At 40.3% G+C, this 18,372-nt stretch overlaps 1 protein-coding gene across 1 annotated transcript in view; it reads left to right on the top strand.

The window, feature by feature from the left end:
- Positions 1–18,372, top strand: part of SMLR1 (small leucine rich protein 1) — a 177,117-nt gene that overhangs the window by 10,778 nt on the left and 147,967 nt on the right. Inside the window, 1 exon segment of the mRNA XM_024759014.1 lies at positions 563–640. Within this exon segment, the coding sequence (XP_024614782.1) occupies positions 563–640 (78 nt within the window).

Below are 18,372 nucleotides of genomic sequence, written 5' to 3'. Positions count from 1 at the left end.
ACACCAATTATCACAGCCTCACACAGTAACACGCTTTATGTGTCATTAAGGAAATGGACTTCTTATATTACACATTACATTCGACAGCCAGTGGGGAAATAGCCAGTAAAATCTAACATGTTTTGCACAGCTTTTTGAAACATTTGAATTTGAATACCTTTAGATGGAACAAGTATCTTTCAGCCCGCAGTCACAAATATTCCTCATTTTTTCACCCCCTATCTCACTTTTTTCTTTTATATTTCTACCTTGCTTCTGAGGTGGGAATTTTGAAAGAGAACAACTGGGAGGGCTGAAATGGATGTCCTTGAGTGTAGAGGTCACTGAGTCAATTTGAAAGGAGGCAGAAACATACGGGACAGCTACACTGCACTTTATGGGGATCGCATTGCCGGGGACTTGCATTACCTGCCTGAAGCTGTGTCCATCCCTTGTCCTTCTGATTCCCTTCACTAGCTCTTAAGATAAAGTCTGAAATCCCTCAGACAGCTTCCAAGGCCCTCTGTAGTCTGGCTCCTGCCCACCCTTCCGACTTCTGTCCTACCCCTTACTCTCCCTCCAGCTTTCCGATGTCCAACCGCAGAGCCTCATGGGGCCAGCAGCAGTGAAGGCTGTGGCATCCTACCGGCCCCTCCTCCAGGTCTGAGGCACTCTTCCCCAGTTCCCAGGGTGTGGCTTGCTAATGTCCACTGCTCCGTCTCATGCCGGGAATTGCCCTCTGCAGGCTCGCCTAAGGTCCCACCCTCCACCTTGGGGATGAAGGTCCGCAGGGGGTGCAGGGGTTCAATCTGAGGCAGTTCAGAGGGGTCACCCCAGCTCCACAGCCTGCCTCACCTCCTTACAAGTGTGATTCCTGAGGGCACTCCCAATAAACAGCTGACGCAAATCTCCATCCCAGAGTCTGTTTCCAGGGAACCCCATATGAGACACAAGCTCCACTCATACCTGCCCAGAAGTCTGGTCGCTATTCTTTCTTCTGTCTGGAACATTCTATAGCCATCCTCCCCTCCCTCTTCCCCTGACTGTCTCACTTATCCCTCTTTCTTAGCTCTGGGATCATTTCCCCAGTAATGCCTTTCCTGAAAGTCCATCTAATTCAAGTCCTGCTGTTACATACTTTCATGAAAACCAGTTCCCTTCAATCAGAGGACTTCTGTAAATCAGAAAGAGAAAGACAAATACCATATGATATCACTTGTATGAGGAATCTAAAATATGACACAAATGAACTTATCTACGAAACAGAAACAGACTCACAGACATAGAGAACAGACTTGTGGTTACCAAGAAGGGGGGTGGGGTGTGGGGGAAGGATGGATTCGGAGTTTGGGATTAGCAGATGCAAACTATTATATATAGAATGGGTAAACAACAAGGTCTTACTGTATAGCACAGGGAACTATATTCAATATCCTGTGATAAACCATAATGGAAAAGAATATGAAAAAGAATATATATATGGATAATTGAATCACTTTATTATACAGCAGTAATTAACACAACGTTGTAAATTAACTATACTTCAATAAAATAAATTTTTTTAAAAATCAGAGGACTTCTGTTTATAATTTGCATGTTTGATTCATGTCTCACCTACTCAATAGAAAACTCCACGTGAGTAGGGGCCCTGCCTGTCCTTGCTCACCATTGGCATTCCAGTACAGAGCACTAAATTTGGCTCAGATTTGGAATTCAACAAATACACATTAAAGTAAGTAATTAATGATTTGGTGAATGAATGACCTCTGCCATCAGAGTTCTTTTCTGAATGGCAACCATGTGATAAACTGTGATCATTGTTTCTCTCAAGGTTACCTTGGAGATGGTTTTTTTAATCTGTTATGCCCAAGGCTAATCTTAGAAGAAGGTTGAGCTTGAAATCAAGAGGGAAATGTTTCCCCTACCCAGCCCCCAGTACTGTACTTCATGGTAGGAATTGCAAATGGTTAATGGACAATAATAAGGAAATAGTTCAGTATATAAATCAGTATTTCATCATGGTCTTTTAAAGATTTTATAATGAAATAGTGGGGAATTGATTTCTAAAATAAGGAGGACAAAAGCTCTCTTTGCATCTATATTCAGAGGTTTTTGTTCTAGAAATTATTTTTAGTGTTGGTAAATTATGCTAATTAAGACAACTAAGCTGAAAAGCAGTATATTTGGAACCAAGAAAACTTATTTTACTAATTTTTTTTATTTCCCAAGTAGATTTAAAATTAGATTTTATTTTTAAAAGATTTTCTGATTATTCAGCCGAAAGCCACCCTGGGGTCAGAGAGAAAGGAGAAATCAATCCCAACCAACACTCCCTGAGCACATTCACGAGAAGTTACTCAAGGCCAGGGTCGTGGGGACACAGACTCGGACCTGAGTGATTCTAAGCTTTGGTTATGGACTCTGAGAAAGAGCAAAGCAGACCCTGGCAGTCAGAAGCCAGCCTGGCATTACCACTTAGGCCTTAGTGTTACTAGATGCTGGCCTGACAGGGCCAAGTTGCGGTGTTCTCCAGTTGGACGTAATTTCACAGAACAGCCACGTCGGTCGTGTACACTCTGTGACTTTGATGGATCAGGACACAATCAAGACTACCTCCAAATGCTGTCTGAACAATGACACAGACAAGAACACTGTCCAAACACTGTCACCAAAATCACTAACATCGCCTATCCCGGCTGATAGGAGTGCTGCAGCTTTACTAATTATAGCTTAAGCTTGGCTTCATTCCTCCTGCTATTTAGATAAGATTTCGTAAAGATAATAACATTAAGCCTGTTCTAACACCCTAGTACTGAGTGGCCACACAGTTCCCTGTGGCGTGTGTTTGCCTTTGTTGCAATGAGTTGATAAACCACATTTTAACTAAAGATACTTAAACGAAGGGGGTCTTTGGAGGCCATTGAAATCTCCCAATGATGTAGAAGTAAAATATAGAGAGCTATATAGGAATAGTCAAACAGCCTGTATTAAATATTTAACCTTGAAATATATATATTTATTTCCACACCTTCACTCTTAGAGCTAACCCAGTAATTCATAGTGGAATAAGCATTTGGGGCACAACCAATGATGAGTCAAGTCTTCTCTGACCGACCGATTTATATCTCTCAAAAGAGAAATGATAAATGACAGAAAGTCAAGAAACACAATGAATAGGGCACTGTAGGCAGCAATTTTCAAGACCACAAAAAAGACCTGGTGAAGCGCAGTTGCCTGGTTTAGCCCAGTCCCCTAACACCCCTCCTCCAAACCGTCGAGGTGTTTGGTGGGCAGGAACCAAGCAGCCTGGGGTGGGACACAGCCCATGCCCCTGCCGGGGTGCTACTCCCTTCCACTGTGTTGTGAGGAGACCTTCTGCCTGGGAGCTTGCCCTCCAGGGGATGCTGGGCCCAAGTCAAGTGCTTCCACCCCATTGGCCTGGTTACGGGATCCTCGCATGGGGGAGGAGAGCCATGCCCCACTTCCGTTCCCATCCCTCTGGATTTGTTACTCTTTTGCACTCAACACCTGCCAGTAAAGACTGTCTACACTGAGGGGAAAAAAAGAGCAGCAGCAGAGTGGCCCCTGGGGTACAGGGTGAGCCCTGACTACTCGGGCAGATGTTCAGGCAGACAAGTTCCCGCGCAGGTGATGTCATTTGCAAAGCTTTGGGCAGCATCCTACAAAAACAGCCTTTGTTTTCTTCTCGACTGTGGAATGTGTTATTAACTTGTTTAATTTTCATCTGATTTAGTTTAATGGTACATGGACTTTTTTCTAGTCTTCACATATCTTTAAGGCACTGTTATCCAAGTCTAAGATTTAAGTCTTAATTTGTCCCTAGAAAATTTCAGAATTATCTACGTGAAATATTCCGCGTGAAGTATTTTAAGGAAGTAGAAATCACTGGGAAATCGGATTTATGCAATAATTTCAGAAAGTGAAAATATGTCCATGTATCTTTTTTATGATGGTGTATTTAATCTGAGAACATGACAGCACTGCAGCAAAGGCATTCCACGCTACAGAGAAACTCAGAATCCAAGAAGTACCAAATCTAATCAAACAGATGTGGTAAAGGTTATGCTGCTCTCGTTTGTAGCTCCAAATGGCAGTCACTTGTTTATTGTTTTTACTTTCACAAAGGCAGGGTAAAATGTTAAATAACAACATGTATTAAGAGGCAATATAGTTTGGAAGTTCAGAGTATCAACTACATTCAGACAGACTTGGGTCAGAAACTTGGCTCTATTTCTTCTCTCTGTGTGATCTTAAGGAAACTACTTGACCTCCCAGAGCCTGGGTTTTTTCCTCAGTAAAATGGGAAGGAATAATAGTATCCACACAATAGAATTCTTATTGAGTTAAATGCCATGATGCCTATAAAATATTCAGCTCAGTGCCTGGTACATAGTAAGTGCTATGATTACTGTGTGGTTGTGTTTTTAATAAACTGTATTCAACCAACTGCAGAAATTCTCCTGCTGGAATAAAGTGTGAAGGCTCAGATTGTCTTAGCTTTGTGGAGAAACCTATACTTTTAAATACATTTAAATATATTTTAACATTAGTTCTGGAATTCTGATAAGAGAGTTGAATAAATCAAGCACTGACCCAATAAACATTTATCATGTACTTGTTTGGTGTTGTGCATAGTATCTGGGCATGTGAAAAGGTAGAAAAGAAAAAGCCAAATAAGACAAGATTAGACTCAGATGTGTTCAAAATCAGCAATTAAACACGGCTGACTTTATTAGTGCTATAATCAATGTCCAATAATGTTATCTTAGTAAGAGGACAATTCTTTTATGAATAAGACAGTCTGGGAAGCCTCATGGAGTTGGTGATTTTGAAACAAGCAAGGGATTTCCTCAGGCAGAGACTGAGATTGCAGGTCTAGAAGAGCAATCCGGGTAGACAGATGAATATAAACAAAGGATCACAGGTGGAAAGGGGCAGAGGATGTTGACGCAATCGGGTGCAGAATCGTGGATGTGCTGAGTATGTTGCAAATGGCTGAGGAACTTATGAAGTCTCCAGCATGGAGGCCCCTTCTGTGCCCTGTTAAAGAGTTCATATCTTGTCTTCTTCAGCTCAGGCTGCCACAACAAAATACCACAGACCTGGTGACCTAAACAACAGGAATTTGTTTCCCACAGTTCTGGAGGATCGGAAGTTCAAGATCAAGCTGCCAACCAACTCAATTCCCTGGTGAGGGCCTTATTCCTGGTTTGCAGATGGCCACCTTTTATGCTTTGTCCTCACATGGCAGAGAGAGAGAGAGAGAAAGAGAGGGAAAGAGAGAGTGAGAGACAGAGTGCTTTGATGTCTCTTTCTCTTTTTATAAGGGTACTAATCCCATCATGGAGGTCCTACCCTCATGATGTCATCTAAATCTTATTACTTCCCAAAATCTCCACCTCCAAATACCATCACCTTGGGGGTTAGGAGTTCACCATATACACTTGGGGGCTGGGGGTTGCAACCATTCAGTACATAACAGATCTTAACTTGTACTCAAAGGAGAACTGACATTTTCTGAAAAGGCAAATACAATCATTAGATTGATGTTTTCGAAGGTAAATCTGCTGTGAACAGATGAATGAATTGAAAAGAGATACAGAGACCAGTTAAAATATCACTGCAATAGTTCAGTCTAGAGGTACAATATTTCATCCCACCTGCAACAATATCAGTTGTTAGAAACACCATTTTTTATATACCTCTAAGGAAAAAACAAAACAAAACAAAACTGCCATTGAACTATGATCTAACGTTTTCTTGTGTAGAATTTTCATTTTATATTTATTGGAAGAACTTCTTTAGAGGTGTTCAGGCATCAATTTTTATTATATGTCATTCTCTGTGTATACATAGAAGGAAAATATGCACAAAACACATTAGTTAAGATATTTCTAAAACTATTTCACATTCACAGTTCATTTCTTCTGAATCACTGTTTTCATTCAGTCATTATGGTGTGTATTATTTCAAAGTTTATCAACACATGTACAGATACGGTGATGATTTTTTTAAAGTCATCACATTTTATATCCTCTCTGTCATTTTTTTTTCACTTAATATACTATGGACATTTTTCCAGGTAATTAACTATACCATGAACATCTTAATTATGCCATTATCTTAATTCACTCAACAACGATATTGAGCATCTAGACCTTGTATTAGGAACTAGGGAAACACTGGTGAGCAAAAGCAGGTGGAGCATAACTCTCTTCCCTAAGCAGGCATTTTGCTTATTTCCATATTTGCTTTCTTTTTTTCTATCATAATCAATAGCATAATAAATGCTATTGTTAGATTATCTCTTTATGAGTTCCTAGAAGTGTAATGTCTGGGTCAAGTGGCTTGCATATCTTTAAGGTTTTGATGCATCTTGTCAATGTGCCCTTCAGAGACTAGCACGAATGTATATTCCCATCAACAGTCCCATCACGTGCCTATTTCCCCACAACTCTTCCACCTCCGTGTTTTATTATTCTTTTCCATTTTGGCTAATCAAAGAGGTAAATATTGAAATTTTATTGTTTTAAATTGCATATCTTGATTACCGGTGAGGTTGAATATATTTTGATGTTTATTAGCCATGTATAATATTTTATATATAATATATATTATTTATAGATATATACAATATTTATGCATACATTCTATGTTTATTAGCTATATATGTATGTAGTGTGTGTATGTGTGTGTATACACACACACATGCACATAATTGTTTTTATACTTTGCCCGCTTTTCTATTGGTGTATTTTATTCAAATGATTTTTAAATAACTGTTTCTGCCTCTGAGTTCCAGGGTTAGTATTTGAGAAATGGACAGAAATTCAAGAACATAATCCCTACTTGTAACTGGCACTTTATAGCAGCATAGTTTCCCATAATAAGGTTTGATTTATTAACTCAACTCTGAAAATGTCTATATGATATTATACTCACAGCAGAATGACTATTAGTTTTAACTATTTGAATCTATTTCAATAAATCTAAAGACATCTTATGCAAACAGCAAACCAGGATGTGCAGTTGCCATAGAAACAGAAGCTAGTATTATGAAAAAGGAATAAGCCAGGCTGGAACCGTTCCCCTCAGGGACGCTGTTTTGCAACCAGTTCCTTGAATAAGTAATATATGTGAATTATACCACCTGAAGGTAGCTAACATTAGTGATGCCTAATAAAGACTTCACTAGGCATCTGATCATCAGGAGGAAAAGATCGATGTAAACTGCATTGTCTGCTAACTAATTCAGGTTTTTATTTTAAATTGAAGTGTAAAAGTTAAACTAATTTCATCTTAATTTCCTAGGGAGAGTTGTTCATTTCCATGCTGAAAGTGAAATAAGAACAATAATGTGGGTGTACGATTTCTTTTTCAACTTTGAAAATTCTGGTTATAAAGCAAACTTTCTCCATTGAATCAATTTGCTGATTAGCTTAGATATCTCAGTGGAAAAGATTCCTTAAGAAAACAGGCTTGAACAAAATAAATATTTGACGCAAAAGTGCTGAAACCCTTTTTGAAAGAATATGAAATAATTATATGACTCAGACCATCAGAGTTTATAATTACCATTCAGAAACTGAAAATCACCCATCCAAAAGAGGTACCCATTGAGTCTAAATCACCCAGAGAATGATGTGTCATATATGCTACCAAGCTCTACAAATAAAGTCTGTAATTCAGTTTTTCATCCGAAAGTTTGAAAGCTGTGGCCTGTTATATATTCTAGTGTGTCTGTAACAATCTCCACTTAGTGCTGGCAGTGACTCTTGATGTATATGTTCTGCTTTCATAACGTAAAGTGTGAATTTAATCCTAATAGGAGGTAATTTACTGTCCAAGAAAGGATAGGCTATCATAAAAAGATTACGAATGTGAAATAATTTTCATGCTTGTAATAATCACGCTGTCACTTGAAAAAAATAAACCTGTGCATCTTCTCATTTGACCTTTACAACTACAATACTGACATTGGTAGTATCGCTAGTAGACCCTCTAAATGATCACTTATAAATACATTATTTTTTAACAGTTAAAATACTCAATATAACCAGTCAATGTCAAAATTGATCAATATGGGGGGAAATCGGAGTATTTTTTCAGGGAAGGACTTGAGTTAGGCTACACCAGAGGGGTTGGACTTGGCTTGGCAGAGAGGAAGGAAAAGGCAAGTCCAAGAAAGGGGGTCAGCCTGAGCAGGGATAACAAAGTCGGGGGAGCAGTGGGAATGCACACATGGTGGGTGGGAAGGGTGAACTGGGCTGATTAATGCCAAAGCCTCCTGCAAACAGATTGTAAGGAATAAGGCTACAGCGACAAGACAGGACCAGGCAAAAGAAGATTTTGAATTCCATGGTAAGAATTTGAAAATTAACTCAGTAGGCAATAGCTTCACTAGGGAAGAGTCATAAATTCAGAGGAACTTGGCCTAATAGAGAAACAAGTTTGGCCTTCCTGGATGACTTACAAAGTCAATCAAGACTGTCCAGATGGGGCTTCCATGGTGGTGCAGTGGTTGCGCCACCAATGCAGGGGACACGGGTTCGTGCCCCGGTCCGGGAAGATCCCACATGCCGCGGAGCGGCTGGGCCCATGAGCCATGGCCGCTGAGCCTTAAACCCCCAAAACCAAAAAAAAAAAAAAAAAAAAAGACTGTCCAGAGTACTCTTGTAAAGAGTTCCTATTTAGTGGCTGTCAGTGTAGCAGACACTAAATGTATACATTGTCTCATTTCACTTCAGCAACAACCCTTCAGGATAAATAGTGATTCGACCTCTTCTAAAGAAGTCCCGGGAAGGTTAAGAAAATGTCCAAGGTCACAGGACAAGTAAGTAGCAGAGCCAGGACTTAAACTTAGTTCTTTGTGTCTGTAGATCCCATTCCTTCTACTATTCTATTCTGATTAAATGGGTCTTTGTTTTATTTTGCTTTGCTTTATCTTGCTTTTTTTTTTGTTTTTTTTAATGAATGGTCAATGAGAGAAGCAACAGAAATTAAGAGAAACAGGCAAGGTCATAAATGAAATATTCTCCACGTGACTTCAAGGATGAGCAGAAGCCTTCACAGGAATGATTATAAAGCAACATTTGTCTTGCTATTAAATAGCTATTAAAATTACAGAAACATTATGAGAGTGTTGGATAGGAATGCTGGTTGTGGAACAACAAAATCTATCCTGGCTAGTTTATGCAGGAAATAATTAAGTGATATTAAGTCACTCATAGAAATCCCTGGTGGGCTAAAGGGCCAAGCATCTTGGATGGATACCATCCCAGATGCCGGAGCAAGCACACCACAGCCCCCTCACGATTCACAGACAACACTTGGGACTGGGTACCAGATGAACCACATGCCTTGCCCACCACACTAACCAGGCATGTTTCCTGTGCAGGAATGCCTTTTCACGCTGCTTACTTCCAAATCCCAGCCTAGATGCATGTGGTCTGATTAGTGGAACTTAACTCCCATGCCTGTCCCAAGCTGCAAAGGAATCTAGGTTAGGGTGTTTTTCATGGCTTTTCTTTTTAACCTTTAGCAGTCAAAACTCATAATGTGGGAAATTCCCAAAGTATAGGTTTGGGGGCAGTCACAAATAATAAATGTCCATTCTTATTAGGCAAAGGGGTTTTGGAAAGTTAAGAATCCACCAGTAAGTGTCTAGCACTCTTCAGGGGAAAGTTGTGCTGATGGACGTGAGTATTTAGTTCTGCTTGACAGGTTCAATATTCTACTTTGGAAAGAGGAGCATGACTCACCAAATGTAACAAAAATATCCGTGAAAGCTATCCAGTTCCCTTGGGTTTGATTCATATCCACTTAGAAATCTTTGTGGTCATTAAATTTCCCAAGCAAATTTATCTACTGGAAAGAGAATGACCTTACTAACTACAAAGAATATTCTGGTCTCTTCCACAGTTTCGTTTTATTGTGGGTTGATAAGTTCACTCACTGACAAAGTCCAGGCATCCGACTAGGCACTGGATATCCAATAACATTCAAATCCCATCTTTGCCCTTGAGGAGCTCACAAGCTGGTGAAGCAAACAAATATGTGAATAAACAGTTATGGAATGATGTGATAAATGCAAACCAGGTAAAAATTATAGGAGCAGTGAGAAGGGGCACTGACTCCCAGCCCCTCCCGGGTAAGGAGAAAAGTCATCAGGAACACAGCCTGAGCAAAGGCTTCACAGTTAAGAGTCAACCAGATGGAGAGGGGCAGGGAGAGAAACATGCCAGGCTGAGGAAAGGCACAAAGGAAGGAACACAAATTAATTCATCCATTCAACAAATATTTACTGAGTGCCCACAACGTGTGCCAAGCACAGAGACAGAGAGTATGGGAGACAGGATGGCAGAGGGCATGCCACAGCAATAAGGCTGAAAGGACAGATGGCAACTGACCAACATCAGTGTGTATACCAAGTTAAGAAGTTTAGAATTTAAATTTATCTTTTTAAATTGATGGATGGATTCAGCTTCTAAAACATCTCCTTCCTGAGTGACTTGCCACCTCACACTGTGACTTAAGTCTTTGTGCTCACGATAGCAGATGGCTTACTTAAGCCATGTGACTCAGGTTGGGTATCGCTATCTGCACTTTCTTTCTATCTTTTGGCATTCAGGTTTGGTCTCTCTGAGATTATGAGCATGAAGAAGCCAGGACCCGTCCTGGTAACGCACTTAATAACAGAAGAGATCAAAGATGGGCGTTCGAACAAGGTTTCTTGGAGAAGAACAAACAGTCTTCTGGGACTTCCCTGTGACACACCCGAGAAGTGGTGATTTGACTTCAGAAAACAGTAGCATGAACAATAATTAAGGATTAGCATTTGCATAAATATAATGGGACAGTAATAGGGCAGAAGCAAATTAGATGTAAACCTATGTGTCCTTGAGAGTGGGAGAGGGAGAAAAGCACACAGAGACAATAGTGAACCTTTAAAAAAGGAAGTCACACATTTGCGTATTTTAAACACTGCAATTAGATGCAACCTGCCATCATAAAACACATCACCTGCCAGCTGCACTCAACGGGGGATGGGCTCCCGTTACACAACGCCTGAAATTTTATATGCTCTCACCTATCGCATGGAGCTCAGAAAAGGTTCTACTTGCTGGGTCTACATTTCCATGTTAAAACCTTATGGCTTTGGAAAAAGAAAGAGAAGAAAGGGAAGATATGATATCAGGAACATTAAGTACAGACCCACTGTGCAATCATGACAATGTAGATGATTTCTTTAGTCTGCAAGGTCAAGACAGCAGGGCCTCATATGTGAAATTCTTTACACTTGAATGGCTTGTGAAGAGTTGTTTAAACGAGGGGGGATATCTCCCAAATAAAAGAATGACTTCAGTGCTTACAGTCATTGGCTATCGGAAGCTGAGAGGGAAAGAGGCGGAAAGAATCAAGAGGCAAGCTGGCAATCACACAGAATGCCACCTGTGGTCACCCAGGGTCTGACCCGCAGCACTTCCCATCCTGATACTCCATCATCAGCTCGCTCAGGAGTGAACCAGTTCTCACTGGAAGAATTCACGGGAGGCTGGCTTGTAAAGTAGTTGATGTGTCAGTCGACAATGAGGACCCATCTTATTAAATGATGACATCCTTGTCCTCTGTGCTGCACGATTTCCCAGATAGGTAATTTTAGCCATGAATCTAAATCAGTTATTATCGGGGCCTTATATATAGGGTCAGGAAAAAAGCAACTGGATGATCTTATAGCAGCAGTTCTCAAAATTTTAATGTCATAACACATATCATGTCTGACAGTTATCTGCACACACACAAAAAAATCTGAATGTGGCCAGACATCAACACAAAATAGGCCCTCAAGAAAATAATGTGTTTATAAAACAGAGATTTCTAGGTATCCACCATAATCTATTCTCTACAGTCATTCTCAATAAAAAGAAGTCTATTCAGACACATGGCTAAACTACATTTCCTGGACTTCCTTGCAGAGGGTGTAGCTATGTGACTGAATTCCCACCAGTGGAATGTAGGTGGAGATGATTTGGGCCTTTTCTGGGCCAGAGAGTAGGCATGTATCTCCAAAGTCCTGTCCTCCTTCTTACTGGCTGGAGTCCAGATATATCTGTGACCCAGTCCTGACAACTAACAGTGCACCGTTGTCTCCTAGGAAAGGGTAGAGTAGAGCCTCAATGTGAAAGGCACAGGAGTTCCAATATCCCCTGTGGGAGAGCTGCCTGCAGCCTGGAATGTGGGCTTTAGGGTGATGCCTGAGGGAGAAGTAAACCTCCCTCTTCTTTAAGCCCTGAATTTTGGGTCTATTAGAAAAGATTTTCCCCTAACTGCTAATAATAATCAATAAAACTAACCTTATCAAGCTTTCAAAAAGTCTTATTTTCATGGAGAAACATGAATAACTACGACTAAACTCTTAATGCTGAATGCCACAGTTATTAATAAAGTTCACATGCCTTCCTCTTGCACTGCCTCTTTGCCCACCTCCATCCCTCAGCTTTCCTGGGTTTTCGGCCCCAAGTCTTTGGAGTCATCTTGGACGCCACTCTTCTCTTCCTCCCAACAGGTCAGCTCTCACGTCATGCCACTACGTCGCCACAATGCCCTGAGGCCAAGCCACCATAATCCCTGGTCCCCAATCCCATCTCCCTGCTCCACTTCTGTCTTCCTCCTACAGACTCTCCTCCACAACGCAGCCAGAGAAACACTTCCAGAATACAAATAGGATGATGCCATTCCTTTCTCAACTGAGACGACTAAAGCTCTTGGGAAAATTATTAGGGAATTAATCAGTGATGGATTACTATGTATATAAGCACTTAAAATATGTTAACTTTTAACTGTAAGATGAATGTTTTAATTGTGTAAGAAAGGACCTGCGGGGACTTTCCTGGTGATCCAGTGGTTAAGACTTTGCCCTCCAATGCAGGAGGTGTGGGTTTGATCCCTGCTTGGGGAGCTAAGATCCCACATGCCTCGTGGCCTAAAAACCAGAACATAAAAACAGAAGCAATAGTGTAACAAATTCAATACTTTAAAAATGGTGCACATCAAAAAAATCTTAAAAAAGAAAAGGACCTGCGATTATAATACATTTTCACTTATAGTACAGGTCCAGTCTGTACACTTCTACCTTACTTTTATAGCATGGCTGCCAAATAATTTTTTTTCCAAAGTGCTCCCCACATCCTATAGGATAGTGTCCAAACTCTTCAGCCAAAAGTTCTGATACGGCCTTAATCTGCCTTTTCTTTCTTGGATCTGATTAGTCCCTCACACAAACCTTTTGCTGCATATTGTAGTAAGCAGGGGGAAGGAAGGAAGGAAGCAAGCGGGGGAGGGAGGGAGGGAGGAAGGAAGAGAGGGAGGGGAAGAAAGAGAATGAGTAAAGAGAAAAGTAGATCTATTTAATCTGGCATGAAAATATACTCAAGATGTACCCTTAAATTGAAAAATCCAGTGGAACAATACATTTAGTATGATTCAAAGGTGTGAAAATCCTGTCTCAGTCTATGCGTACATATATGAATGCTATTGCATACAGAAAAAAAAGTAAATGCAATTTCACAAAACTGTTACCTTTGCGGAGAGGACTGGGATTGAGGGGGGTGGGATAAAAGGAGCATTACTCTTTAGATTCCATACTCATTCCACATATATTAAGAGGCTATTTTTATTTCAGGCTCTGGACTACAATCCATATTACAAGCAGTTATTCAAATCTACGTGGAAAAGTAGTTATTAAAACAGAAACTCTGGGCTTCCCTAGTGGCGCAGTGGTTGAGAGTCCGCCTGCCGATGCAGGGGATACGGTTTCATGCCCCGGTCCGGGAAGATCCCACATGCCGCAGAGCGGCTGGGCCCGTGAGCCATGGCCGCTGAGCCTGCGCGTCCGGAGCCTGTGCTCCGCAACGGGAGAGGCCACAACAGTGAGAGGCCCGCGTACCGCAAAAACAAAAAACAAAAAAAACCGAAACTCTTTCCTCAATAAAGTGAAGAAAATACTTTGTAAATGACCAAGTTTCTATAAAATTTGAAGTTTGATACAATCTATGTTGATTGATTTTAAATCTCTTCATAAAGAGATTTTTTTTTTTTTTTTGCGGTACGCGGTACTGCTCAAGAGGGAGGGGATATGGGGACACGTGTATGAATATGGCTGATTCACTTCGTTGTATAACAGAAACTAACACAGTATTGTGAAGCAATTATACTCCAATAAATATCTATTAATAAAAAAAAGAAAAGAAAATTACATTTCTTAAAAAAGAAAAAAGTCTGGGGCCTTAGTTACATCATCTACAAAAAGAAGATAGTAACACAGGAGGGCTATTGTAAGGATTAAATGAGGTAAGTCATAAAAATTGTGTGACAGAGTTGGAACAGAGCAGGGAGTTGAGAAATGACGGGTGCAACCAATTTCCACTGACCTAGTGCCTGCTGGACAAGGAGATTCCCTTCTCCACGTGCACGGATCTTTAACACCTGGATGTAATCGTTTGGGCATTTTCAAAGAACACTTTACAGTTTTAGGAGAAAGGTCTTACTGCCAGGAGATTCAGAAAGAGAAATGCAGAAAGAATTTTATAGTGGAAAACATCTAAATAATGCAGGGGCTAAGTCTAAAGCACCACTTGTTTTGCACTTTGCGTTACTGAATCTCCATCAAGGCTTACCTGCCAGCTTGGAACAGCCTTCCAAGAGAAACATAAACCAACTTAACTTTCCCATCTCTAACAGACTAGAGTTAAATGCTATATATATTAACAACATTTGTTTTAGCATTGGCAGCAATTCTGCTCTGTGCGATAGCACTGCATTTTAAAAAATATTTTGATCACGGATGATTATCGAGGCTTTCTTATTTTAAGACGAAGCACCCTAAAAAGAAAATCTTCACTGAGTATCCGATGCTCCAAGTAAATTCGAATCATGACTATTATACTTTTTTGAAAGGTTATAAGAAGAAAGTGCCCTAAATTGTTCTTGATATGATAAACTCAGCTTCAAAGTAACACAGAGCAGCCAGAATTCTTTAATATTCATGCCAAGGTAAAAAAATGGAGTGAGGTTAAGATTTGGTTTCAAAATTTGAGTCGTTAGAGAATATGCCTGTAAAAAGAAGAAATCCTAATGTAAAGCACTTTACCAAAATGACTAGATCAGGTTTAATTTTTTCAAAATATTAAATGCAGACCACATGCCTAACACTGTGCTAGGGTCGCTGGAATTCAAAGGAAGCACACAATTCTCTGCCCTCTGAAAGACTGCAGTCTAATCAGGAAGACAAGTCACATTCACATGAAATAAAGAATTATACAATGTAGAATTAAGTGCAAAAACCATGAGGCATGCACTTAATCCCACAGAGAGCCAGGAAAAGGACAAGATCAGAGTAGGAGCAACTATTACGCTACAGATGTTTGCATTAAATAATTTTATTTTTCATATTAATATAGGACTACTTTTAAATAAACCCATTAAAACCATCTATTATTGAATTATTGCCAGTTTTCCTGGCAAGCAATTTGAGTACCATTTTCTGGACTTCTGCTAGTGTATTGAGTTACTCTGTTCCTTTAAGATGCTTAACTTCCCCATTCCTGAGATGGTACAGCTTGAACATCTTTCATTTGTTGAAATATCTATGTCAGAGATATTTACATATGGTTTCAGATGTTTTTGTTTAATATTAATCAATATTAATAATTTATCAGATTTTTAACAAGACAGCAAAATATTGGGGCACATAATCATAATTCTCTAGCTTGTTGTTGTTGTTTTTAAGCAACAGAGTACTTTCATCCAATTAATTTTTTTTTTTTTTTTTTTTTTTTTGCGGTACGCGGGCCTCTCACTGCTGTGGCTTCTCCCGTTGCAGAGCACAGGCTCCAGACGCACAGGCCCAGAGGTCGTGGCTCACGGGCCCAACCGCTCCGCGGCATGTGGGATCCTCCCGGACCGGGGCACAAACCCGTGTCCCCTGCATCGGCAGGCGGACTCTCAACCACTGCGCCACCAGGGAAGCCCCACCCAATTAATTTTTCATGCCCAGCAAGTTGCTGAGACAAGATTGATGAGCCAACAGCTAGAATAAGAGGAAGAAAAAACTTTTTCCTGCTGGTGGAATAAGCTAGAACTCAGCTGGGAGTAGATCCCTGACTGTGGAAAGAAGAATGGAAACTTCTTTGGAAGGTCCTTAAGGGATTTAGCATCTCTGCACGGTACTATATACAGAACAGCAAGAGGGAAAAAATACAGTGTGAAAAAATATGCATGCACAACACATCTTCAGGTGAGTTCTAGATCCTGAAGCTTAACCAGTTTGCAGCTGCTAGTGTTAAAACCCTTTGCTTAGAACAATTCAGAGCAAGTTTTCCTAGTATTAATAAATTATATTTCCAAGTAATTGAATGTAAATAGCAAAGTTACTAATTATTTAGGCACTTTAGCAGTTTTTTTGTTGTTTATTCATAAAATGGACTTTTTAGGAATATTCTTAAGATATTAAGTCGGAAAAAAATGGAGTGAGTGATAGGGGAGCACTGAAGGTTATAAAAAGAACTCATTCTTTGGGGTCCTCAGCAGTTTGAGCTTTTCACAGATAATATATATATATAAATAAATAAATAAAAGAGAAACTGTCAATCAACATTGACATCAACATCAGCATTAATAAAAAATATATTAATTTTCTTGCCACGTTCAGATACTAGCCACCAGAAAACAAATAGAAAAAGCATTTTGTCTGCATGGCACCTCATAGCTAACTATTTAAAAGTGACTGGGTAATTAATGCACATTCCACTTTTTTCCCATATACGTGGAATCTTTCCATCCCTGGGGTTTCTTTTGTTCATTAGTGGGCTATGATTACCACCTGGGAAATAAGATGTGGCAGAAAGACATTCACCACAAAATGGCACTGCTATCACCTGCCTGGGATGATTCCTACTCTTGTCCCACCCGTACGGTCGGTCGTCCTTCTGTAATCTTGGCCTTGCCGCACCTAAGGTGGAGACTTAGTCTTACCAACAAAAGAAACACCTCTTGGTCTGAGTCATAGAGTCATAAATGTCGTCACATAAAAGTGTTATCTTTAGTGATGCTCATTTAAGTGTGTCTAGATTTATGAAATTCCTGTTAAACTGATTTCAATTTCCAGGGGAAAATAACTTGGAATGCAAATTAGTTGATGTCCTTCCCACAAAATTCAAAATAATTTTCAGAATTTCACCACCATACACTGAAAAACAAGGCAGAAAAAGAAAAACATTTTTCCTAGTCTTTAAAGCAGTGAGACATGAATTATTTATTTGTGGAAAATTAGAAGTCCCTTTTAAATAACAGTGAATCAATTTTGAACTTGAAACAGATATTGGCACCCTGGATGATTCATTATTCGTAACCCCTGTTGTAGCACTGGCCCTCTGGGTCTCAGATTAAATTTCAGAAGACAGGCAGCAGCTCTAAGTTCTGAGGAGAAAATGTCACTAGAATGCCATTTTATATCAGTGACAGTGGCTTCTTCAGAAAATTAAGCTTCATTCCAAGTCAGCAAACACAATGACCGTTGACCAACCTCTGAGTTAGTTCAGCCTGCCCAACAATAAGTAGAGTGTTTCACTCTAAAATCAGGTGTAATAACTGCAAAACAAGCTAAGCAAAAAGACTCAGGCAGAGCACCTTATAAATATTCTCGCAATTATTGCTCTTCAAAGCTCACTGCACTTCCAAAAACCCGTTGTAAGTATGGATATAATTTTATCCTTTAAGTTTAAAATAGAAAATATCAGTTTGGTTAGATTAATTCGAATGTTTGATTAGAATTATCAAGCACTATCAGAAATTTAGCATTGCAGACATTTCGAGATGGCACAGTAGGAAGACCCTGACCTCACCTCCTCCCAGAAATACACCAAACTACAACTACATATAGAACAACTCTTTCTGAGAACAACCTGAAGACTAGCAGAATGGCTCTTCTACAAAGATATAAAGAAAAAAACATACGAAGACTGGCAGGAGGGGAAGAGAAGCAATCTACTCGGGATCCACACCCCCGGCGGGCCACCTGGAGGAGGAGGGCTATCTCACAAGCTTAGGGATCCCTCCTAAGGAGTGAGGAGCTCAAGCCCCACATTGGACACCCCAGCCCTGGACGAAAGCCCCTTGGCTGGTTTTGAAAACCAGTGCGGCTTAGCAGAGGGCTACAGAAAACTGAGACCCCGCTCCTAAAGGGTGTGCACACAGACTGCTCGCTCCCAGTCCCAGCAGGGAGGCAGCATTTTGAAGAGTACCGGGTGCTCTGGCCAGTCTTCCAGGACAGCCCAAGTGCATCCCCCAGCCCACAGCAGGCTGCAGCTCTAGACC

This window comes from Neophocaena asiaeorientalis, unplaced genomic scaffold (genome assembly GCF_003031525.2).
Source record: "Neophocaena asiaeorientalis asiaeorientalis breed wild unplaced genomic scaffold, Neophocaena_asiaeorientalis_V1.1 scaffold5, whole genome shotgun sequence".
NCBI classification, from domain to species: Eukaryota; Metazoa; Chordata; class Mammalia; order Artiodactyla; family Phocoenidae; genus Neophocaena; species Neophocaena asiaeorientalis.
Note: the sequence above shows the minus strand (reverse complement) of the source record. Positions and strands in the feature narration are given on the sequence as shown.